At 53.0% G+C, this 24530-nt stretch overlaps 1 protein-coding gene across 13 annotated transcripts; it reads left to right on the top strand.

Annotated features, from left to right (window-relative positions):
* The first annotated feature begins 234 nt into the window (after nucleotides 1-234).
* LOC122390486 (transport and Golgi organization protein 1-like) lies at nucleotides 235-24418 on the top strand. 13 transcript variants are annotated; one of them, XM_043383488.1, is made up of 19 exons: nucleotides 243-383; nucleotides 8534-8667; nucleotides 8966-10916; nucleotides 11403-12851; nucleotides 14286-14499; nucleotides 14560-14773; nucleotides 15732-15887; nucleotides 16490-16606; nucleotides 16926-17123; nucleotides 17526-17717; nucleotides 18035-18172; nucleotides 18516-18654; nucleotides 18969-19097; nucleotides 19531-19669; nucleotides 19931-20066; nucleotides 20485-20615; nucleotides 20992-21050; nucleotides 21381-21635; nucleotides 23836-24418. In XM_043383488.1, exons 1-19 carry the CDS (start codon nucleotides 269-271, stop codon nucleotides 23916-23918), a joined length of 5949 nt encoding a protein of 1982 aa, XP_043239423.1. In that variant the 5' UTR covers nucleotides 243-268; the 3' UTR covers nucleotides 23919-24418. The 13 variants fall into 13 exon arrangements, with proteins under 13 accessions (XP_043239426.1, XP_043239430.1, XP_043239429.1 ...); XM_043383486.1 differs by having other exon boundaries at nucleotides 21303-21635; XM_043383483.1 differs by having other exon boundaries at nucleotides 21303-21788.
* The last annotated feature ends 112 nt before the right edge of the window (nucleotides 24419-24530 follow it).

The following is a 24530-nucleotide window of genomic DNA, read 5'->3' as shown; positions in this document are numbered from 1 at the left end:
ATACTAAAAACTCATTTTCTACTAGTGACCTTTGAACCTTTTCTTTCGACTAGATATGATAAGTCTGTGTTTGAAATAAGCCTTTGCGAATTCTCAGCTACGTTCTTACGAAAAGTCAGGCAACAGATACCGCAGATACGCTGATTAACGCTAAAAGCTTCACCAAAAGCATTTACGACTGGTTGAAAATAGTTGTTTTTGCTTTCTTTTAGTATATATTTAATATTCCCATTTGGCAGCACTCTTCCAACGAAGCAGATGTCAAAACATGGAGTGGGGTTGGGGCCTGCGGACGCTATTTATTCTTGTTTTAGTCGGAAACTTTGGTGTTATTACAGCTAAATTATCAAGTCATAGGCTATGCTACGACAAAAAATGCGAAGGTGTGTATATTTTTCCTTTTTTCTTCCGCAAACTGCGCAGAACCGTTCGGGTTTCTGCGCCATAAATGTCTAATCACTGTTTTGGATGATGTTAATATTTAATATAACAATGATACAAGCTCAAAATGAAGAAAATGTAATAAGATTCAATCTTTCAATGAATGCATCTGTTGTATGTCCGGTTGAACGTACCCAATCATTTTGTTGTTTTTCTGCTCCCTGGAATTTTGTGAACATCCATTCTCAGTTTAGGTTACTTTGGGATAAATCTGGCAAGCATCTTTTTATGGTTATAGCCATAATATTTTATTGATATCCTGCGAGAAACAGTGTGGGTTCAGAAACATTGTCGGTAGTACCATTGAAATGTGCATGCTTGGTGTTTGTGCACATAATGTCCACCTGTTTGTTTGGCATCAGTTCTAGTCTAATCTTGATTGATATTATAACCATGTTTCAAAGCATAACATCAGCTGAAGTAACCCACATGAGCCAAAGGAGTGGCCCGCCTTAGCCTGTGCCTACCAAACATGCTGAAACTCGACCACATCAATAAATATGAAGTCTGAATTGTTGAGGCACAAAAATTGACAAGAAAAGGGAAATTCAGAAAACCCAGTTGCTGGCCCTTCTTTTTCAAGTCTAGGACACCATAATCATAGGTCCTTATGCTGTTCTGTCATTAGAATAGATGCTTGGCATAACTGCACCTGGCACCACACTGCTTCTTGCCATAGGTAGTTATCCACAATGGCTCAGTAATCCCAAACCAATAAGAGCTTTTAAAAATTAAAAACTGACATACTTTGCAGTTCACCTCTGGTGATCCTAACTGATATGATTGCTAGTGTTGTAGATAATCTGTCTAATGAAGGAGTTTAATGAGGATTAGCCCGCGGATAAACACGAGCACCTGTAAAAACGAACAAACAGCTGCTGTGACAGCTAGTGAAAAACGATGATTTTGAAATAGAAAGTGAAACATGTGTGAATGATAATTTCTAACAAATTTACCGTCAGTACGAAGCAATACCGAACCCATAACAGTGGTGGCAGCGGTGTTAAAAATGTCGGACCATTTGGTTCTGGAGAAGTTTGAGAACGGCAGTGCACAAGATTGGATATCATGGCTGGAGGACTACTGTTTGTTTGGTCAGATGAAGAAGTGGAATACCGACAAACTTGTGACAAACTTGCGTTTCTTTGTTTCTGGTAATGTAAAGGAATGTGTCCGACACGTGTGTGCAGCGTGCCCGGCAGCCACACTCGACTCGATCTCCGCCGAAGTGGTGAAGCTACTGGGAGGGATACCAGATCCCATGGTGGCCATCCACCGCCTAGATTCGGTGGCTTATGAAGGAAATGTGATGAAAACCCTGCTCGCTATTGAGGATCTAGTACAGTACGCCTACCCCACCGTTTCAGACAAGGCTACTAAGGATCAGCTGACTTGGATCCACCTCCAGAAAGTGCTACCCTCGGAGTATCAGCGAGATCTTACGAAGGCCAGAACCACAACGTTGGACGCCGCTGTGGAGCACGTCCGAGCATTCGAGCGGGCTGATGCGTCTGTCCAGTCTCACCCGGCAGGATTGTATCGTGCTCAGACCAGCCCAGCTGTCGAACAGGCCGACCCGCAAGGACGGAGGAGCTCATCGGTCGTCTGCTACACGTGCGGCCTATCGGGTCATATCCGCGCTCTCTGTCCTTTCCGCCACGATATCTGCGGCAACTGCGAACGCAGGGGTCACCTGAGTACGGTCTGTCGAGGGAGACCGACGCGAGCGCGGGGCAATAACCAGCCCCGTGGAAGAAGCTTGGGAAACGCCCGGCAGTCTGTCCCAGGGAGCCAAGGGCAGACTGGCCGCGTCACCAGGACAGTGGCTCCTCTCATGTGGACAGCCGAGAACCAGGCACCAGTGCAGTCATTACCACCGCCGCTGCCGGTTCCGAACGACTACAGCACGGGCGCGGCGGTACTGCAAGCGTGGACCGACAGGGGACGACCTGTCCCATCGCCGCGGCTGGAGGAATCTCTACCGCCACAGATGCCAAATCAGCAGCTGGTAGAGCCGCAGCAGCAGACGCAGCAGCTCCGGGAGTGACGAGCACAGCAGTGACGGCCGACGCGACGCCGGTGGTGAGGAGACACACGCCAGGTCGGTACGTCCAGTTGTTTATAAATGGCAAGAGTGTTAATTCTCTGTGCGACACTGGAGCCGACCACACGGTGGTTCGGCGTGACATTTTGAGTGACGTCACACCCATCCGGCCGGTATCCCACCCGGTGAAATTAGCGAACAACGAACAATATTCCGGGATAATGGGATGTGCGTATGTAGATCTGCAGCTTGGACCTTTCCGACAACTTACCTGCGTCTACGTGGCCGCCACCTTGTGTGAGCCATGCTTGTTGGGGGCAGATGTGCTTACGGCCTCGAAAGCAGTGATGGACATATCCAACGGGGAAATGTGGGTATTAGGGCAGGAGCTACCAATGCATGCGACTGGCGCAGCACAGGGTGATCCGGTGCAAAAAGTGGGGCACCGCACGGGAGCCGTGCTGATCGCCCGCACAATCGCTGTGCCAGCCAACAGTGAAATTATTTTGCCCGCTACCGTGTCTCTAGCTGAATGTAGCCGAGCTAAGGAGCTGGCTCACTCACTAGGCTGTAAGGGGATGCCTGATGGTGACCTGGGACTGACAGGTCTGGTGGAAGGGGACGGGGAGTTCATTAACAAAACCGAGCTGTGTGTAGCCCGTTTGGCGGTAACTGTGCACGATAATACCGTACCAGTCAGACTCGGCAACCTTTCAGACAGCCCCATCACCCTCTACGAAGGTACCAAGATCGCCAATTTCGAATCCTTAGATGAGTTCTCGTTCAGTGAGGTGCCTGAAACTGAAACAGAATTCTGTCCCGATCAGGCTGTGGCACACCTGGAGGAGCCGACACGTTCCGAGTTTTTGGCCCTGCTCCATAAATACAGGCAGGTATTTGCAGGACTGGGCCGCACTGATGTCGCGGAGCACAAAATACCCACTGGAACCCACCCGCCCGTGTTTCAGGGCCCACGTCCCATACCAGCCCACCTCTCAGGGGAAGTCAAATCACAAATAGATGACATGGTGGAACAGGGAGTGCTGGAGCCCGTCCCGGACTCCGAATGGGCGTTTCCCTTGGTGCTGGTGAAACGGGTCAACGGCGGTCCGGTCCGAATATGTGGAGATTTCCGTCGTCTCCATCGCATCACCACCCCCTCCGTCCAGGTCATACCCAGGATAGACACATGCCTACAGAAGTTAAGCGGAGCCGTCTATTTCACATCGGTAGATCTCAAAAGCGCGTACCATCAGCTCCCAGTAGCAGAAGAAGATAGAGCCAAAACAACTATCGCAACGGAGTTTGGCCTATTCCGTTACACTACTGCTCCGTACGGGATACAGGGTATCCCACACTCATTCAATCGTGCTCTTCGGCTAGTCCTCGCCGACGTTCCCCCAGAGACAGTCATCCAATACTTTGATGATGTAATGGTGATTTCCAAAACTCTGGACGAGATGCGCACCAATTTGGAGGCAGTTTTAGCTGCGCTGCAAAAGTCGGGCTTAACTGTCTCGTTGAAGAAGCTGCAGCTCTGCAAAAGGGAGGTAAGCTTCCTCGGCTTCACCGTCAGTGCGGCAGGCGTGCAGTGTGACCCGGAAAAGATCACAACCATCCAGAACTGGCCTGTCCCGGTTAATGCCAAGCAGGTTCGCGTGTTCTTAGGTCTAGCAGGCTACCTGCGCCGCCATATTCGAGGTTATGCAGTTTTAGCCAAACCCCTAACAAAGCTGACCGAGAAGCATCGCCCTTTCCACTGGGGACCGGAGGAACAGAGTGCTTTTGATCGTCTGAAAGCAGCACTGGCCTCACCGCCAGTGTTAGCACTGCCGGTATTCAGCGAGGAGGCACCTCAGTTCGTGCTCGATGTAGATGCGAGCGGTGCGGCCGTGGGAGGCTGTCTCATGCAGGGTGACAAGGTAGTCGGGTATGCCAGCAGGGTTCTTACCAAAGCTGAGCGTCAGTACAGCGTCACCAAGCGCGAGCTTCTGGCAGTGGTCTGGGGTACTACGCACTTCAGACAATATCTGGTCGGACGACGCTTCCTCCTGCGTTCTGATCATTCGGCTTTACAGTGGCTCTTTAATATGAAAGACCCGACGGGGCAGCTGGCTCGCTGGCTGCTTCAGCTATCCGAGCTAGAGTTTGATATCGTGCACCGGCGTGGTAGTCTCCATAGCAACGCAGACGCACTATCTCGATATCCACATTCATTGACCGCCCAGGAGCAGCGGTACCGGTGGGTCTGTGTTCCGATTCCTGAGGCCCCAGAGGCAGAGCTTCCTATGGCGCTCTCTCCTACAAGGGATACTGAGCAGGCGAGTCCAGAACCAAGCGCAGTGTCCAACATGGCACAGACGAGTTCCGCTCTGTCACTGCCCGCCAGCAGAACCCACTCGGCAGATGCAGGCCAGCATCCTCAGTCTCCAACTGCGTCAGAACCACAGACAGACTCGGCCACTGATCAGATTACCAAAGAGACGCACATCGATAGCATCGAGTCCACTGGTACGTATGCATCTGGCCAGCCCGATAGAGCTGCAGCAGCTGCAGTCGTAACTGGGCCAAAGTCATTGATAAGTATCAATCCCATCGAGCTGAGAGATTTTCAGAAAGAGCAGTTCAATGATGCTGGAATCAGAGAGATCGTTCATTGGATACAGCTGCGTCGAAAACCCCACCCAAGCGAGGTGAACACAGAGCACGCCGCTCAGCTGCTACGAGAGTGGAACCGATTAGTAGTCACAGGCGATACGCCCGTGTTGTACAGGCGAGTCCAGCCCTACAAAGGAGCCCCATCATGTCTCCAGATAGTGGTGCCCCAACATTTGAGAAGAAGCCTGATGGATGACCATCACAGTGGACTAGGAGGCGGACACCAGGGGGCGGCAAAATTGGAGAGTGCACTTCGCCGGCAGTTCTACTGGCCGAGAATGCAGACCGATGTGAAAGCGTTCTGCCAACAGTGCGAGGTCTGTGCTCGCCGCAAAGATCCTCCTCACCCACCGAAGGCCCCATTGGGGTCACTGCAGGCGTCTGAGTTCCTTGACAGGCTTGACATCGATATCATATCTGGGCTCCCCACCAGTGAGCCGGAAGGTTACAGGTATATTCTGACGTGCATCGATGCATTCACTCGATTTGTATGGGCTTTCCCACTTAAAACACAGGAAGCATCCGAGATAGTCCAGACACTGATGGACCGTATCGTAGGTCAGTTTGGGGTGCCTAAATCAATTCACTCCGATCAGGGCAGAAACCTGGTTGGAAACGTAGCAAAGATGTTCTACAACAATCTTGGAATCAAACAGAGCACGACGACAGCCTATCATCCTCAAGGGAACGCTTACTGTGAGCGTAGCCACCGTTTCCTCATCGACACACTGGCTAAACTCGCCGCCGCAGAGCACCGTCATTGGTCCCGTTACCTGAGCGGCGCAGTGCTGGCTTTTAACGCCAACACTAGTGCGGCCACAGGCCTGTCGCCATATGAGTGCGTGTTTGGGCGTCCTGCACCACTACCGGCTTCACTGAAGTACAGCTCTGTCTCCAACGGTCAAAGCGAGCTGGTGGACATGAAGGTGCCCCGTGACACCTTCCAGTACCTGGCTGGTTTACAGCGCACCCTCAAACGCACCGATCAGCAGATACACTCTGCTAGTACAGCGGCTCATAACAAGAGCAAAATCAGGCATGATGCGCGCATAGTGGAACATAACTATGAGCCGGGCAGCCGCGTCTGGCTCAGACAAAATGCGGTACAGGGTGGAGACGTGAGAAAGTTGTCCCCTCGCTGGAAGGGACCCTACCGCGTGATAGCGAAACGTCGAAACTGGACATATCTCATAGCCTGTGAAGGAGAGACGACGGAAATGACGGTCCACCACAACCGCTTAAAACCGTATCACCCAAGCACGGGAAACTCACCCACTGGGGCCCCTGTTTACCCCACTCGCATTTGGCGACGCAGTCAACGCTCATCGCCTCATCAGTTCGGCCCAGTCCCACAGAACCGAGACCGAGCATTAGCACCCAGGAGGCATGATCCCCAGTCAGCTGACAAACAAGTAAGGCCACATGGCGACAAAAAGCCGCGGCAAGACAAGTCCTCTGTGCAGCAGGACCTGGTCACTCAGGCGACTCCAAATGTGCCAAAGTCGATAATCACGAGAGCGGGTCGAACTGTCAGACACCCCATTAGGTATCACTAGTCAGCTCATATGAGCTGATTCGGCTTGAAGTGGATAAGGTATTACTATGTGAAACGGAATATCCATCCTGTTTTAAGTGGTGATGTATGACAGAAGTGGCATGTACATTTTGTGTTCCTAGGTAATACCTGTGGTTTGAAGTGTTCATTGCTCATGTATGAATGTACATAGGTATGTGTAAAGTGTTAAAGTGTACCGTCTTACCTGGTGCATCAATGTCCGCGGGCCATGCAGAGGTTGATCAGTTTCCGGGGCGGAAACTTTGTCTGTGGGGGATATTGTTGTAGATAATCTGTCTAATGAAGGAGTTTAATGAGGATTAGCCCGCGGATAAACACGAGCACCTGTAAAAACGAACAAACAGCTGCTGTGACAGCTAGTGAAAAACGATGATTTTGAAATAGAAAGTGAAACATGTGTGAATGATAATTTCTAACAAATTTACCGTCAGTACGAAGCAATACCGAACCCATAACACTAGTCTCAGACCTGAGGATGGCACCAATAACCTCAAATTCAACACTAAACACAGAGAACTTAAGCAGTTTAACACATAATTATAAAATTACATCTGTTAGTTTTATGCAAGCTTCCTAACACACCCAATCAACTCAAGACCTTTCATCTACCCTTGTTACCAAAATTTCACCATCACAATCCTGTCTGCTATTAACAGTTCAGATTCTGGAGCTGTACATCGCTGAACAGCAAGAGTGACTGGTTGGCAATAGAATAGTGTTGATGATGAAATGTCAGTGACCCGGTGACAGCTGGCTAGACCCTGATGGATTTGTGCCAAGGCTTTTTCAGTCCTGATTCTGAATTGTGTATACATTTTAATCAAAGATAATGTATTTATGCATTTGGGGTAGGGTTTGTCAGGTCAGGTCAGGGCATCCAATGTGCATCCTGCCTGCTTTCCATACTCCATAGTAGGTGTTAACCACCACTGACAGCTTCTTAACATGCCTGCTTTCCACAGTAGGTGTCAACCACCACTGACAGCTTCTTAACATGTTACATAGGCACCAAAACTATTTCGTAAATGTACAAATGAGTGTAAAATTCAAAATCAGCTTTAAAAAAAAATGTCATACAAACATGCAAAATTCGAGAAAGTGAACCGAGGTTATCTAAGATCAATGACCTTGACCTGGCGTTCACTTGACCTTGACACCACCATAATGTATGGGGCAAATGTTATTTTACATGTTGAAATGTTCACAGCCACAAAACAGCCACAAAAAACTAAAACGTGCGGGTAAAGTGCGCTGACATACGCCGAATCGTTATTCCGGCCTGCATGGTCTCGAGAACCAGGCCACAGGCCAAAGGCCATTTGGGTCATTGCCATGCAATCTTCTGGATATGTTTCAAAGTGATCAATTTGATGGCACTGAAAGGTTTGTTGCGATTGGTCGCTTTTTACGCGAGTTATACGCGAAAAACGCGAGGGGGGTGATCCGTTCGACCGATCACCCTCCCCCTACACACACACTGTGTGAAGGTAAAGTTCTTTGGTAAAAAGAACTAAGAAGGCTTGAAGCAGTGTTTTGTTTGTACTGTTTGCTTGCTTTTATTTGTTTGTTTTTTGCTTGTTTTACAATTAACGACCTTGCGACCTTGCGTGCTTTTTATTCTGGCCTTTTCCGCGGATGGTTCGCCGCTGCCGATTATAACCAAAGGTTTAACATGCTGCATTAATCTGAAATGTGCTGATCCCTTCTCCCTAGTCTAGTGTGACCTTTTCTCATCAGTAACCAGCTAATTTTCATATGTACTATGAGCCTGTGTCGCTCAGTGCTCCCTGATAACGCTTGTATCTGGTCCTCAGAGCCTGTGTCTCGGGGCATGGTACTGATGCGCTACACAGCCAGCGAGCCTGGCATGCTCAGCGTCAAGCCCAACGACAAGGTGGTGGTGTACAGCTACCCGGCCGGTGATAACCCCAGCCTGTATGGCGTCGAGGTGGGTTCGCAGCAGCAGAACTTGTTGGCACCATGCCCGGAGCATGGGTGATGTTGTTTACTTTTTTGTATCAGAAAATGCGCGTGCATTGCCAAAGACCTTTAGTGAATTATGAATAGTAAACATCGGTAAACTATTGTATGTCTTAAGAAAATTTCGATCGGTATGATTGTCTGGAAAACTGGCATTTTTCACCATGAATGATGCCAAAATTGTGCCTACACCTATAGACATCATCGTCAGAGAGTGCACTTTTCACCCGATTTTGATCGTTTTGTTTCGGTTTTCTGTTTTTCAGGTGAACGGTCGGCGCGGCTATGTACCGAAAAACTTTATACGAGAGCTAAAAATGGAAAAGCGGCCAAAGAGGCTAGTAGAAGTCGAGCCAGTAAGACAGGGTAGAAGTAAAGAGGCGCGGCGGTCAAAGGGACCCGCCGAGCCGTTTTACCCGTATAGTACCGAGTACCGGCAGAATCAGCAGCTGCCCAGGCCGAGGGTGGTTGGCCTGGGTCATGACTGGCATCACAAGTACGTGAAAACCCTCCGCGAGCGGCAGCAGCAGCAGCAGCGTCTCCAAGAGGAGCAGGCTCGACAGCAGCAGCTGAAGCAGCAGGAAGAGGAGGCTCTACAGCAGCAGCAGCAACCACAACAACAGCTTCAAGAGGAGCAGGCTCGACAGCAGCGTCTTCAGGAGGAACAGGCCCGGCAGCAGCAGCTTCAACAAGAGCAGGCTCGACGGCAAGAGGAAGAGCAGCAGAGACTGCGCCTCCAGGAAGAGCAAAAACTGCAACAACAGCAGCACCTTCGAGACGAAGAGCTGAAACAGCAGCAGCAGACACAACAGATCGATGAACAGCAGAAACAGTGGCAACTACAACAACAGCAAGCGCAGGGACAGCATCTTCACGCGCCGTCTGCCGCTGTGCCGGACCCTGGCGCGCGCCAGCCGCCGCCCGCTCAGGCCGGTGTGGACCCCGCCTCCTTCCAGCCGGCAGATCAGCTGCTGGGGCAGCACCCACACCTCCAGCACGATCACCCCCCGTCGCCGGCTGCAGCTCCCAGTCCGCGGCCGTCTGGGGCGGCCCTGGACGCCACCGGCGGACACCGCGGTCTGTTCGGAGCGGTGCCCGGCGCGGCGGCGTCCCAGCCGCCCCCGCCTCCGCCAGAGATGCAGGTGACCCTGCCGGGGATGGCCGAGGACCAGAAGACTCAGCCGCCTGTGGGTGCGGTGGATGCCCAGACAGTGCCGCTCTCATCTGAGGAGGTTGCCAAACGAACTGACCCGGCGGTGGCGGATGGTGCCCAGGGGACAGAACCGGAAAGTGAGAAGCCGCCAGAAGCAACCGAGGCTTCCCCAGCTGACTCGACTGACAATCAGGTCGGCCAGGAACCGGGTATTGAGACTCCAGGCGCCGAGCTCGAGGCGGATGACGCTGACTATCCCGGAGACAATGAAACTGACGACGTGGATGACGCCGAAGAGGGTTACGACGCGACTGGTGGTGCCGACTCCAAAACTGATCCAGCACCGAACTCGGAGCGGACGGAGACTGCGGCGGCGGGGCAGAGCGTGGGCGTGGGAACGATAGAGCAGGTGGGCGGGCCGAGACCAGGCTCAGCCGAGCCGGTGCCACCGCTGTTCGGTGGTGGACCCGCGCAACCGGTGGAGCCGGTGGTACCGGAGAGTGAGAAGGCGGCAGAGAGTGGCACAGAACAGCCGGAGCAGGCGGCTGAAGGCGGGTTCTGGTCCTCTCTGGGCGGCGGCGCGCCGGCGGCTCCTCAACCGGCGGAACCTGCCATCGTGGAACCTATCGCTGAGGAGCCGGCTGCTGCGGAACCGGCCGCCACGGAACCCGTCGCTACGGAACCCGCCGCTGCGGAACCCGCTGCCGACAGTGCCGAGGCCGGCGGTGGCTTCTGGTCCTCCCTCAGTGGCACACCGGCTGCTCCAGAGCCCGCTGTCCCTGTGGCGGATCCGTCCGCTCCTGTTGTTGACGGAACTGCCGTCCCGGAGGTGGGATCAGACCCGCCCGCCGCCGTAACCAGCGCCGGCGGTACTGTAGACCCGGCCGCCGCTGACGCTGCCAGTGCCACTCCTGAGGCGGCAGCGGCTGAGCCGGCAGACCCGGCGGACCCGGCAGCTGCAGAGACAACGCCAGAGACCGCTGACGCGCTACCGTCACCAGCATCTCCCGAGATACCGGAGCCCGCTGGGTCCGGGGATTCGTCAGCACCGCCGCCAGCGGTCGGTGAGTACCGTCTGGACAGTGTGTGGTTACAGGGTGGCGTGGTATACAGGACGTGGTGATGGTGGGAGCTGTGTGAAAAGGTCACGCAAGTTTGGAAGGTCGGTGATGGGAAGGGTGAGAGTGAATAGCGGGCGTGTGAGTCGATGCTGTCGTTCGGGAGGTGAGTGTTGTGTGACCGTTTACTGGTGGTGGGGAGTTTGACGCTGTTGCTTTTCAACACCCCACTGGATAGGATTGGTGATGGCTGTGATTGTTGGAATTTTCTCCCAACTGTGTTGCTAATGGGTGCTTCTTTCTCGGTGGCGGTTTTCTATATTCAAGCTTGAACCCCTTGCAAGGGCGCTTATTTGACGCCCTTGCATTATTCAGCCCCTTAGTCGTAGAACCGGAAAACCATAAAAAGCTGACCCCAAGTAGGAACCCCGACTTTGACCCTGTTGACCTTTGGGCCGGTGACACGTGCCTTCTCTGGGTGGCCTCCTTCAGGTCACGGTTCCGCTGGTGTCGCCCCTGGGCCTGTTCTATCGGCGGAGCTCAGCGGATTGGGCGGTGCAGGCAGTCCGACACCCGCCCCGCATCAGCCCGTCATCACCGCTGAGGGAGCGACGGTGTCCTCCGCGGTTCAAATAGACGGTGTACCGGCGACTGTGGATGATGTGACGGAGAAGAATGACTCCCTTGTCGAGTTACCGTCTGTGGAACAGACATTGGGGACAGGTGAAGAGATTCAGACAGAAGCTGAGGAAAATGGGACAGGCGGCTCGGTGGCAGACGGCGGTGATTATCGTGAGTTATCCGAGGACAGCGAGGTTTTCTCGAATGGCGGTGACGAGAAGGAAGTGGTGTCTGATGAGAAGAAAAATGAGGACGTGGGAGCACAAGATGTTGAGGAGAATAACAATCCAGAGCTCCAACACATCGAGACATCTTTACCGGATTCGAGAGACGGACATCTGATACAGCATGTGACTTTGGAGGACACCGCGGGGAAAGAGAAACAAGAGGCGACTGGAAAGGGCGCAGAGCCTGGAGACAGTGCAGCAAACAAGGTGACGGACCAGGTGGAACAAGATGAGGAGGACTTTGAGGAAGATGACGATGGATTGGATGATGATGAGGAGGAGGATGAGGAACTTGATGGTGATGATGAACTTGAAGATGAATCTGATAATACTAACGACGAACAAATAAACTCAGAGCCTGATGGTAATAGTGAGGGGTTGAAGCCAAGCGACCAAACCACCAAGGAGTTGGACACTGGACCCAGTGTGGCACCAGTTGCCGAACCACCTTCCATGGACAGTGTTCAGAGGCGTGGGGATATCACTGAGCAGTCGTTGGCAGTGGATTCATCACCGCCAACCGAAGAGGCAGTTGCTGAACACGCTGAACCTGTCGTTGACTCGCATGGTGTACCTAACGTTGAAGGGCATGAGCCAGAAGCTGAACAAAATATCGACACACAAACTCTGCCAGATGTGAAATCCGAACACCCCGAACTACACTCGGCGGATAATTCCTTTGAAGAGGCATCCGGTTCAGTTGAGCCGGAGCCAGCCTCCCCCACCGCCGCCGAGTCTGACATCAACGAAGAGCAGCACGACAGCGTCGTGGGTGTTTCTGATCCACCTGCAAACGAGCTGCCTCCCATTGAAGACACTCCTACCACCACTGCCGTTCCAAACGCCGTAAACCACGACTCCGCCTCCACCGAGGACGACTCCGAGTCGACACACTCCGCCCCACCTGACTCCGTCCCCTCTGAGTCGGTCCCCTCTGACTCTGACGACTCCGATCCTGACGTGGCCGACTGGAGTCTCTCTTCACCGGACGACTCCCGGATGGACGAAGACGCTGAGCGAAACTCAGAGCGGGGACAACTGAGAAAGCGCCGGCGGCTGGTACAGCAGCTGAAGCGGCGGAGACTGCTCAACGGTGAGAGTCGAGGAGCTCAGGAGAAGCTCGGTACAGCGTCTCCCGCACTTTGTGGCGCACCGTGTGGGGACGCCAAACTAACACTGGCCTCGTTGCACCGTGTGAGGAGGGGAGCGCGATCCGAGGGAGGGGATGCAAGCTGCATCATGTTGGGAGGGGACGGGAGGATCGCGGGATCCTGAGGAACTGCGCGATGCAAGCTGCACCTTTGGGGAGGGTGAGGGGGCTAGAAGCGCAGAGAGGGATGTGTGCTGCGCGCTGCACCGTTGGGTGTGATGAGAGAGCAGCTGGGGGGGGGGAGGGGGGGGGGGGGAGGGAGCTCGGCCCGAGTTGTGCGCCGTGCACTGCACCGTGCGAGCAGCTGGGAGTAGAGGCCCCGCCTCACTGCGCCTGAGTCAGCAGAGCAGAGCGGGTGCTACGGCTAACAACTGATACTGGCAGACGCCCTCCGCAGTCTCACAGTGCAAGCGCTGACACAGTCGCGCGGGGGGCTTTCATCCGTCTGAGGTCGTGCATGTATCGTAGTTAAATGTTTTGGGTGTTAGACGAGGAGCTCCTTGGTAGGTTTGGGTTGCATGAGTCGAATATGCTGGGGCCTATGGTAGACACTAGACTTGGCTCTTGCTTGGGTTCATGCTGCATGCGCTTGCCTATTGGGTTGTGTTAATTTCATTTCATTTCAGGTCTGAAGAAGAAAGCACACGCACTTTTGAACCTTATATAATTTACGTTCTATGCAAAATTTTCGAGGATTATTTATTGTTTGTTGTCATGCTTCATTCAATATAATGAATAGGTGTGTTTTGCGAATGAATTCGGCTCATATGAATTATGATGTCATCGGCCAAGCGTCTTTCTTTTCATTGGCTGCATTTTGCGTAGCTCACTCAGTTTTAGCGTTGGCCTTTAGGCACCTGTTGATGCTGTCCATGCAGTCAGCAGCTCGCTATAATCCCCGTTTTGATACCGTGACTAGCTTTGTTGACCTGTTTACGAACATCAGTTATCCTTCTACGTGGCATGCTCAAGGCCTTTGTACTGAGCGGGCTGCCACAGGGAAAATGCTTCACCCGGAGAAGTTGTGTGTGGTCAACGATGTTTATTTGTCAACAAAAGTAGTGTTTCCACGAGTGAATTGTTTTTGACACTAAATCAATTATGCTCGACAATACATATACGGCAAATGCACTGTCGTTCATTCATTTGACTCTTCTTTAAGCTACACCAGTTTACAAAGTGTTCTCGTAAGCATTATTTCAAAAAGGAGCTTTGATTTTTTTCTCGTCTCATGTCAATATTTTAAATTTTGTCCCACTTCCCCTCCTGAAGGGTAATCTAAGAAAACTAAAGAATAGATACTCGCGATTTCAGCTCCTCCAGAATCTGCCTCCAGAATCCCGCAGCTGACCGGCCCCTCCCCTCCCCGATTTTCAGACGCCCCGCCGTCCGGCCACGACCCCCTCTCGGGTCTGTACAGCCCACCCCCCGCCGACGGGCCGCCACCCACCGACCACTCCAGTTCGAGCGACTCTGCACCGACCGACCCGTCAGCGACCGGGTCGAATCCGACCGACCCCTACGCAGCCGACCTGGCCTCGAGCGGCCCCGCCTCGAGCGACCCAGCCTCGAGCGACCCCGCCTCGAGCGACCCCGCCTCGAGCGACCCAGCCTCGAGCGACCCCGCCTCGACCGGCCCGGCCTCGACCGGCCCCGCCTCGAGCGAGTACGCGTCCTCGTACCCGCCTTCCACCAGCGGCAGCGTGGAGAGCCCCTATGCCGAGCCGGAGCCGGACAGTGCCCACAGTCAGGCCCAGAGTGCCTACGGAGGGAGTGCCTATGGGGAAAGTGCCTACGGAGAGAGTGCCTACAGTCAGTCGGAGCCCGAGGCGCCTGGACTGCTGGAGGAGGTGACGGCAACGCTGGTGAGTTGGATTGGGGAGGGGATGGATAGTGGGATTGTTAAGAGGCGTTGCGGGCTGCTGTTATAACTATGAAGTTGTTTGTTTTTTGGGCTATTTTATTACGGCATCTGCAGCCTCTCAATATAGGACGGTAGCTGTTAGTCTAAGTTCCGTGTCTTGTGATCAATTTATAGTTAAATTTCGTGTTAAAGGTTTATCAAGACGTCATTACAAAATTCCGTCATGAAGACGTCACTATCCGGGGATATTCACCCTCTCTTCCTCGAATGTTTCGCTGGTTTTCCGCCGTCGATAGTACGTGCGCTGCGGACGGGCGCGGCCGGCTGGCCCCGGTCCAAAGATGACGTGTCGGTCCGTGTTTATGTTCGAGGGCCGTGGCCTTGCGGCGTTGATCGTCTCTCAGTACTGGGGTGGGAACGGTGGGGAGACAGTGTGGTGCGGAGATGTCGGTGGTCATGGACGCTGGGGTAGCGGGCGGTTTGCGCTGGGAGGATCAGGTGAGAGGAGGAACTGCTCACCACCACGGTATGAGAAACTGAGATGGGGAAATGTGCGAGACATCGGGTAGTGATTGGGCTGATCATCGGTCGTCGTGTTTTGTTTGTGCTCCTTCTTTGTCGGGATCTCGAACCATTGAATGGTGTGAAACGTTTTTTTTGAGCATGATTATGATTATAATGGAAATCAGATGGAATAGTAACCTTTTGCTCATAACTAAAGTAAGCCAAAAACAAATCCAAAACAGCCAAAAACAAATTGGATTTGTTTTTGGCTTACTTTAGTTATGAGCAAAAGGTTACTATTCCATCTGATTTCCATTGGGATCTCAAACCAATTTGACGACGGCCTTGAGGCGAATCGCGAGAGGCTCCACGCCAACTCATGATCTCTTAAACTTACCACCCATCTATTCATTCTTAATATGCTCATCATTTGCTGTTTGTCCGTGTTTGCGCAGCTGCCGTCCAGCCTGTGGGGTCTGGTGGATGGTTACTCGGCCGGCCACGACTCGGACACCTGCGCCGGAGCCGGCGGCGGCGCCCGCGTCTCCGTGCTGCTCTCCACCATCGGACTGGCGCTCACGGTGCTCCTCATCGGAGTGCGAGCCGTGGCGGTACGTGTTGGACTGGCTTACTGCAGTAGAAGGGGCGACTAGTCGACATCGTTACAGTCGTGTCATGTTGTATAGATACGGGTGGCTATTTTTCGGATTTTCTCTGGGGTTGGTAATACGTAATCTTATTTAGTGTCAGACCGCTCGATTGTATTGCAAAGTAATGTCTAGCAGTCTGCACTGTTCCCATGTTTTTTCAGCAATTTTTCCTTATTTCTACCTGGATAATGCTTTGTTAAACATTTTCCTATGTGATCCCGCCCGACTCCTGCTGTCCATGTTTCTCAGATCAATCCCATTAGAGGTCTTTTAATTTACGAGCATTTAAAGCTGAACGGTAGCGAGCTAACTGCGCTGTATAACTACGCTGATACGTTAATACGCGACTCACCGGCGACCTTTGTACTTAAATCCTCAGCGACTCGTTCTCTGTCGATGACCTTGCTCCCAAATACACTGGGCGACCCCATGTCCGGATGACCCCTGTGCTTCTTCTAGCCACGATATGCTCTAGGTTTACGCATTTGCCGTCACCCTTACAACTGTCCCTGAACTGTTGTCAAACTTGTGACGTTGTTTGACCTCCTTTGACCTTCTGACAGCAATTCCGGTGTGACTCGGAACTGAAGCGGACCATCAGCAAGCTGCACCAGCGGCTGACCGTGTATAAGGAGGAAACGGACGCGCTCAAATCCAAACTAGATGCAACGAACAAACAGGTGAGGGCTTACAACTACTGAATATCACTGAAAAACATAGATGATACTAGTTAATCTGAAATTGGATGTTAACTACCCGCATGATTATTATTTACTTACTTTCTTGTGTAGCGGTGGTCAGGATAAACTAAACTGTCCTTCCCTCCGTTACTCTCAAAGCTGTCGGAGGACGGCTCGGCTGCTAATAAGTGTATGTGTATCGGTGGTTAATGCGAACCCTCTCCGTCCTACTAATAATTTCCTTCCCCAGTTACTGGAGGGCGGCTCGGCCGTCTGTATGTGTGTCTGTGGGTAACGTGAAACCCCCTCCCTCCCCCAGTTACTGGAGGGCGGCTCGGCGGCCACACAGGCGGCCCTGCAGGCAGCCGCCGCCGATCAGCAGGCAGCTGAGGAGGAGCTCGAGGAGGCCCGACACCAGATCAGCGAGCTCGGGAAACAGGTGGCCGGCCTGGAGCAGGAGCTGCAGGAGGCCCAGCAGCTGCTCGAGGAGCAGACGGCCGTCATCAGCACCCACCAGGTGACTAGGGAGGGAGGGGGTGCTGAATCAGCAGCTGATACAGCAGCTGCTGGAGGAGCCGTTATCAGCACCCACCAGGTACGGGAGAGCTTAGGAAAATGTGCTCGGAAGAGGGACGAGTTCGAGTGCGGGTGTGGACACCAGTATGAACAGTGAGCTGTAATGGGTCGTTGCATGTCACCACAAACGTGCATTTAGTCTAGGCGTGTAACAATCATTCCAGTCAAACTGGTATCGCCATGAGATTTATCGATTCAATCTAAGTCAAGCTGCCATTATGTTATACCAGTCTTCTCATACCGCTGGTTCATCCATCACCCTTGCCACATATTCTCTGAGCTATCAATCTGCCACGCACTATCGTAACACGCTGCCTAACTCCACCTCTCCCGTCCTCCCCAGAGCGCGTCCAACAACCCCCAGCTGGACTCTATGATCGTCGAGACGGTGGGCAAGCTGGAGTCGGACCTCAAACAGCAGCGCAAGAAGCTGATGGGCGAGATCGAGAAGCTGAAGAAGGACAAGAAGAAGCTGGCCGACGAGCTGGCCGTATCGCGGCCGCTCATCAAACAGCTCGAGGCCAAAGTCACAGAGGTAACACTCTTGGGGAGAAGACTGGTTAATTAAGTCGATTGGGTTGTCATTGATCATTGTTTCCGCATTTTTTGGTCATGTTGTGCGTTCTAGCTGATGAACGTCAACTGTATGTACTTGATGTGACCCATATTGGCTTTAATTTGCTTTGATTTCATATTTCATGGCTACACTCACTGATCGCCTGCTACTTCGTTTCATTTCCATGAAGAGTCCCATCTGTAATTTTGGTTCGTGTAACTCCATGGGAAATGTATCGCTCTCCCAACCTCACCGTTCAGTGTTCTGACCTCCCCCCCCCCCCCCGATCCTCGCAGCTGGGCAGCAGCAGCCGGGTCAGTGCCGAGGTCGAGGAGCAGCACCGCCGGACGGTGGAGGAACTCACGGAGCGAGCTCAGAAGGAGACGGAGCGGTGCGCGGCCATCGCAGAGGAGAGGGACGCCGCTGCTGAAAAGGTAGGAGGGAAGAGTTTGGGGAGGGAAGAGGGAGGGAGGCGTAGGGCGGTAGGAGTGGAAGTGGGACTTGGGAGCGTGGAGGTTTGCGAAAAGGTTTGCAAGGGAGAAACAATCATGTGTTGTTATTTCAGGGCTAAATTATAGGAAATAATACCTAGGTGTACTACCCTGTGCGACTACAGACAGCCCCAACCAAGTGATTGCTGACCTTTCTTTGCCACAAACAGCCTGTGGCCTTTGTCGGCCAAGAGACTGTCTCGTTGCTGCATTGTCTTCCTTATATTGCCCCTCTTGAATCCCGTGCACCATTGACACTGACCGCCCCCCCCCCCTCCCCCCGCAGCTGTCTGCCCTGGAGCCGCGTGTGACCGAGTTGGAGAGCGAGCGGGACTCTGCTCGCGACCAGGCCGACACGCTGACACAGGAGGTGGACGCGCTGAAGACCATGCTGAAGACGGTCCAGGACGGCACTGACAACGGCTGTGAGTGGGGTGACTTTCCAATTCTATGACGGATATTCTATTACGAAGAAGAGCTATAACTCATTTCAAGAGCAGCTTTGACAGACTGACAGTCTAGTACATAATGCATTGGGTCGGTGAAATACGGAGATGATGCTTAAGTCACTGCGAAAACAACAAATGCGGTATTTTCAGGGTTTCTTAGCAAATTTCTTAGGGCGTCGAGGATTTTATAAAATCGTAATTAAGGGGTGGTATTGGGTTGGAGCACTAATTGTCCTTCGGGATGTTACATTGATTGTGTGTTTTATTTTATAATTTTGTGTCGTTTCCAGCTGAAGAGAAGATCCAGGCGCTGCTGGAGGGCGGAAAGCTGAAGGCTCAGGTGGAAAAGCTGACCAAAGAGCGCGCCAAGCTTAAAGAGAAATGGAAGCAAGAACGAGAAATGCTCAAAAAGGCTCAAGGTGAGGCTCGAAGAATTACATGTGTTGGTGAATTCCTGCGGGATGTATTCAAATGACCGGATTTGTTAAACTCGATGCAATACGATTGTTCAAAGGTAACGCAAGAACCGTATATTTGCATTTGAACGGGAATGTTCATTGCATTTGAACGGGAATGTTGCATTTGAACTCAATGTTCAATAGTGTCAAGGACTTTGGCCGTTAGGCGTTAGGAAGACATTAGGTACTGTGTTTGCTTAATCAAGTTTACTGCTGCTTCATGCCCAAGAATTCATGTGAAAATATTTACACACCTCCTGCCCTTTCGTGGTCCTTGCCGGCGCAGTTGTAATCTGCTCACTACTACGGACCACCGACTCTCTCAATGTCTGTCGCGTATTACGTCCGTCTTTGTGTTACGTCCGTCTTTACGTCCGTCTTTGTGCCGCCACAGAGGCGGAGAAAACGCTGAGCTCGGAGCTGAGTCAGCTCTCGGAGCGCTGCGAAAAGGCCGAGGTCGACCGGTTCGAGGCTGAGTCCAAACTGGAGCACCTCGAAAAGTACTTCCAGAAAAAGGAACTCTCCTTCCAAGAGTGAGTTACAGCGACGTGAGCTAGAATCGGCTCAATCGGCCAAAGGTTACCTTTTTGGCTAAAATTCACTTCTTATCTGCTTGCACTGATATCTGCACTACTTGCTCAGTTCGTCAGCTCGTCTCTCACCAGACATTGTCTTTCTATTACCAGGAATGTTCCCACTGTCCTTGACTACTCAGTGCTGAAGCCTCCCACCCCGCCCTGTTCCCGTACCCTCACCTAGTTAGTCCTCTGACGTGCTGTCTCTCACCCCCGCAGGGAGATGGGCGTGCTCAAGTCGCGGTTGACCCACTCGGAGGGAGACGCCTCCAGTAACCAGGGGCTGCTCGTGCAGTACGAGGAGCAGATCGCCACCTATCGCTCCCAGGTGGAGTCGCTTAAACAGGAGATCCAGGTCAGTCACGGCGTGGGGTGGGGTATAGGGGACACCAGCGGTCGGTGTGGTCTTGGGAAGCTAGACTGTTGTTGGCATTTATACTTGGTGTAGGTCAAACTAACCACCGTTTAAGCCTAGCTTTCTGGTAGGGTCAAGTGTCAATTGCAGGTTTATGCTGTTCACAGTACACTCTTTGAGTGATCTTAATTTTATTTTGTGGAAGCATTTTTTATTTTCTCACATAAACATCAGTTTTCGTTTGAAATGCTTCCATTTTAATGGCGGACACAGCAGACAGAAGTACCGCGCTCACCAGGGATGCCAGACGCCCTGTGAGCATAATAAAAGACCCCTGTCAGTGTATCTTACAGCCGCGGCCGTTGTGTATGTCCCTGCCTGAGCCGCTGGCTGACAATGTCGTTATATCGCTCCACAGGAGACGGAGCGTTCGTTCCGGTCTCAGATCCAGGCTCTGGAGAAGCGCGCCCACGAGAGCTGGGTGACGTGTCGCCAGGCCGAGCGGCGATTGGAGGAGGCGAACCGAGAGGCGCAGCAGTACAGGGCACTGTGAGTTGACGGCGGGGAGGACAGTAACTTACACAGAACACTGAGAGCTAAAGGTGTGGTTGGTAACCAACTGGTAAGAGTGGTGGGGCAGCGGCATAGAGAGCTGTGATTACGGCTCAAAGTGAAAGACTGCTACCGTAATTGGGGTTGAGGGGTCTTTGTCGCTGAGCGCTAGTGGTGGGCGTAGTGTGGAAAGCTACGGCGGCATGGGAGACAGAGCAATTATACAGAGCGCTGGGGATTATGACGAGGCAAGGACGGACGTGTATGGGCAGAACAGAGGCCTCTTGTATCAAAAAGTCAGAAAGGTCTTGGCCGTTGGAACAACTGGCCAAAGCTGCTCCAATTTTGTTTGACGATTGTTTTTCTTTCCCAGGCTGACGAAGGCAGAAGAAGAGAAGAATAATTTAGTAAATGGGCAAGCAAGTTTGCAGTGTAAGTATCGATTCTTTTTATCAGGTGGCTGCCCTGGATATTTTGCAGTATATAATTGTATTTCTCCTCTATAACCTGTTATATTAGAAGTGTGCTCTTTTTACCATTGAAATGATTGTTATTTGTTGTTCCTTGATAATTAGTGAAATTCATAGAAACTAGCAGATGCGTTACGGGTATCGGGTTCTAGCTCAATCAAATTTAGTTGCGTTCCTTCTGATATTCAGTGGTCTGACGCCGTCCGTGTTTCAGCTTTCAACTCGAATGGCACGGGCGCGGTGTCCCCTGGCCCGGAGGTGGACCCGCTGGCTGACCCCCTGCTCTCGGCAGCGTTCCTGCCCCCTCCGCCCCCTCCCGGCCTGGACCCGTTCCTGGCGGCGCCGCCGCCGCCACCGGCCGGCGCCGACCCATCCTCGTTCCTGCCGCCGCCGCTGCCGCCGCTGTACGCCGCGCCCCTGCCGCCGCCCGACGGACGATACGACGAGTTCGGACCGCGCTACGGGCGCGACTCTCCTCTGTCGGAGCGCTCGCACCGCTCGGAGCGTGGCTACGTGTCGCCGCCGCCGGCCGGCCGCCGTCCGACAGGTAGAGACTGGTCGCCGCCGGCGGCCGGGCCGCGCCGCACCCTGTCGCGCTCCTCGTACAGCCCTGATCGGCTGAGTGACAGCCGCGGCCTGTCGCCCGAGCGGCGCCGACCGCCTCTGCCGCGCTACGTCGGAGGTCACGACGAGTACCGAGGTAGGCGGGCCGGCACAGCGCACACCGCGCGCACACACGGACAGCGGGGACGACATGGGGCAGAGACGGGGGAGGGCAGGACTGAAATCAGTCCCTGACGGGCTGAGATAGACTGCCGCGATGGCGACTACGAGTAGCGACTGACCGAGTAGAAATGCTAGTTTACTATGGTCTAGACTGAAACGCACGCTCTATCTATCACGACCATGACTAATTTTCCGACGTGGATGTGGGAGATTCTTAACTAACCCAAACAGTGTACGTCACTTAATCGTAACGGCTTCAGTTGGGGTGTCTAGTATCTACTGTGCAGCACCTGTGGGGGCACCTCACGTCGGTGTAAATAGTGTTCGGGCGCACTCGCTCCGGGGTACCGGAGCGGTCAGTGTTCTGTTGTCACGTGTCGTTGGTGTAAGTGTGTAGGACACAGGAGGCACCCAGGGGACTTCCTCACGGCTGAGGGACATTTCAGTTGCGATTGACCGGGCCCGTGCCATGAGCTGGTGGCTCGGTGGTAGCTGGTGAAACGAGTCCAACTCTGAGGTGGTTGGAGCGGGGAGAACACTCGTCGGCCAGCCTGCTGCTGCCGTACTGCAAGGAAATAGTTCGCCTGCTTTGTGGCATTTAATATTCTTGTTAATCTACACCAAGCTCTTCAAGCTGTGTATGTAATTCATGAAACCAGATACGGTTAAATCCAGCGTGTTGGCCTGCTTACTTTTCTTATCCGTTTGGCTGATTCTAACTGTGCTTGACAAAACCATGTCCAGAGAGGAACTGTCACAAATTCTGTTTCATTCGGTGGCAGCATTCGCCGGTTGTCTCCATATTTTTTGCATAAAATAATTTCCAAAATCGGTGAATTATTTCCTTCAGTTGGTCGTCAATATCCACGACAGCAGCTGTTACCAAAGGTTACAACCAACAGGTTACCAACTGGTTACCTGTCAGTCTGGGTGACATCCAGTGCTCAATTTCGGGTCTAGTTAAACAGTGCAAACACACATCCACACACATACCAGCGGTGTGAGGCCCACCAGAGGTGCCGCGCAGGTCGGGGGAGAGCGCTGGGAGCGGCGGCCGGTCCCCCTCACCCCACCGAGTGGTGGTGTGACCGGCCAGGTAAGGCGGTGCTGGAGCTCAGCGTGGCACCCTGCTAGTGACCGGGATCCGCCGCATGCCGAGCTGGTTAGACACGGTCCAGGGATCCACAGCTGGACGCGAGGACCGTGGCTTGGTTTTTGGTTTGGTGATGTCTCACTGGCTGATAGGTGTTGAGCTGCTGTGTGGTGGTGGTTGATTTTACTTTTGCTGTCGATGCTGCTCCTTTTGCCTGACGCGGAAGACTGGTCACCCACCTCACCCTGACCTCACCCCAACCCTGACCCCACCCCGACACGCACGAACCATCACCGGGCGTTTTTGTTGGGCGTTCGTATGTCATTTTTAGGGATTACTGATTACTGCTGTGACTTGGTTACCTTGGCTGACCCACCCACCACACCCTTGGATGCATTTTCCGTTGGAACGACTGACTTTGACGTTTTATGGCACACATTTGCACCCCGTTAGTTTAGGTTTTACACGTTATTTTGGTGCTGTAGCACTTAACGCAGAATGAACGCAGCGTTATCCATACGTTGAGCTTGCTTTCGATGTTTTTGGTTTGCCGTGGTCCGGTCATTTGCTGTGTATTTGCTGTTTTACCGGGTTAGGATGTGTGAATACCTTGGATAGTATTTGACTTTGTCTCTACCGTTCTTTTCTTACGTGTGTTCCGTATTATCATTCAACATCACATACAAGGCATATTTGCGTACGTTTTCATTAATGTAATTGCAGTGTCCAGTTACATCATACTATTTCAGAGTAAAAAGTACAATATTATGTTGGCTCACTATCATAAAAGTTCACCGTGTTTTGTCTGAAGCAGAGGTCGTCTTGCCAAATTATGACACGCGTTTGATAGTCGCGACTCTTTAGACTTTTTTGGGTGTGCCACCTTGTCCCACGAGACTGTCCCCTCTGACGACCGTCCACTCCGCAGGGCCGAAGACGTCCTCTCCTCTGGTACAAGACGACTACGGCCGGTCACACGACAAGCGGAAGCAGCCATACGACAGGATCTAATAGCTCTCTCTCGGCGGCCGCGCCGCCCCCGCCCTCCTGTACGGGTCTCCGCCGCCCCCGCCCCCGCCGCGGGGAGGGCGGCCGCCCACCAAAGCCCGGCGCATGGACCGCCGGTATATCTGTTGAACAAGGACCCCCTCGGCCACTGCCGCCGCCCGCGCGGAGTGCCCCACTATGTGCATTACGAGCTGTAGGCGCACCACCAGCCGCGTCCCCGAGATCCGGGCACGGCCGGCGCCGCAGTCTGTTGTTGTGCTCCATTGAGCAGACGGAAGCCTGTATATAGCCTTTATTTAAAGCCGCCACATTCCGCGCGCGGGCGCCGCCGCGCCGGCCGCGTCTCCCCAGGCCCTGGCCACCGGCCGGGCCCCGTGATATATCGCTGTAGGCGGGCCGAGCTCCAGTGTACGGCGGAAATACGGACCGCCGCGGAGTGACCGAATCGTTAGTGAAGTGAACAGACGACTCCCGTACGATAAATACAAGGTTTGGGAACATTTCGTGACTGTTTGAGACGGGATTTGGCTCTGGCACCGGACTGGCTTCTTTATGCGTTGCCATGCAATTCAAAGCGCAAACTGGTATTAACTCGTAAGCTTTTTTTTGTGAGAA

Source organism: Amphibalanus amphitrite, unplaced genomic scaffold (genome assembly GCF_019059575.1).
Source record: "Amphibalanus amphitrite isolate SeventyFive unplaced genomic scaffold, NRLGWU_Aamphi_draft 000397F_arrow, whole genome shotgun sequence".
Taxonomy (NCBI): Eukaryota; Metazoa; Arthropoda; class Thecostraca; order Balanomorpha; family Balanidae; genus Amphibalanus; species Amphibalanus amphitrite.
Note: the sequence above shows the minus strand (reverse complement) of the source record. Positions and strands in the feature narration are given on the sequence as shown.

Coding starts and splice junctions, on each gene's coding strand:
- LOC122390486 (XM_043383482.1), top strand. CDS start 269: ATGGAGTGGGGTTGGGGCCTGCGGACGCTATTTATTCTTGTTTTAGTC. Junction 14,774..15,731: donor AGGAGGTGACGGCAACGCTG/GTGAGTTGGATT, acceptor GTGTTTGCGCAG/CTGCCGTCCAGCCTGTGGGG. Junction 18,173..18,515: donor GGGACGCCGCTGCTGAAAAG/GTAGGAGGGAAG, acceptor CTCCCCCCGCAG/CTGTCTGCCCTGGAGCCGCG.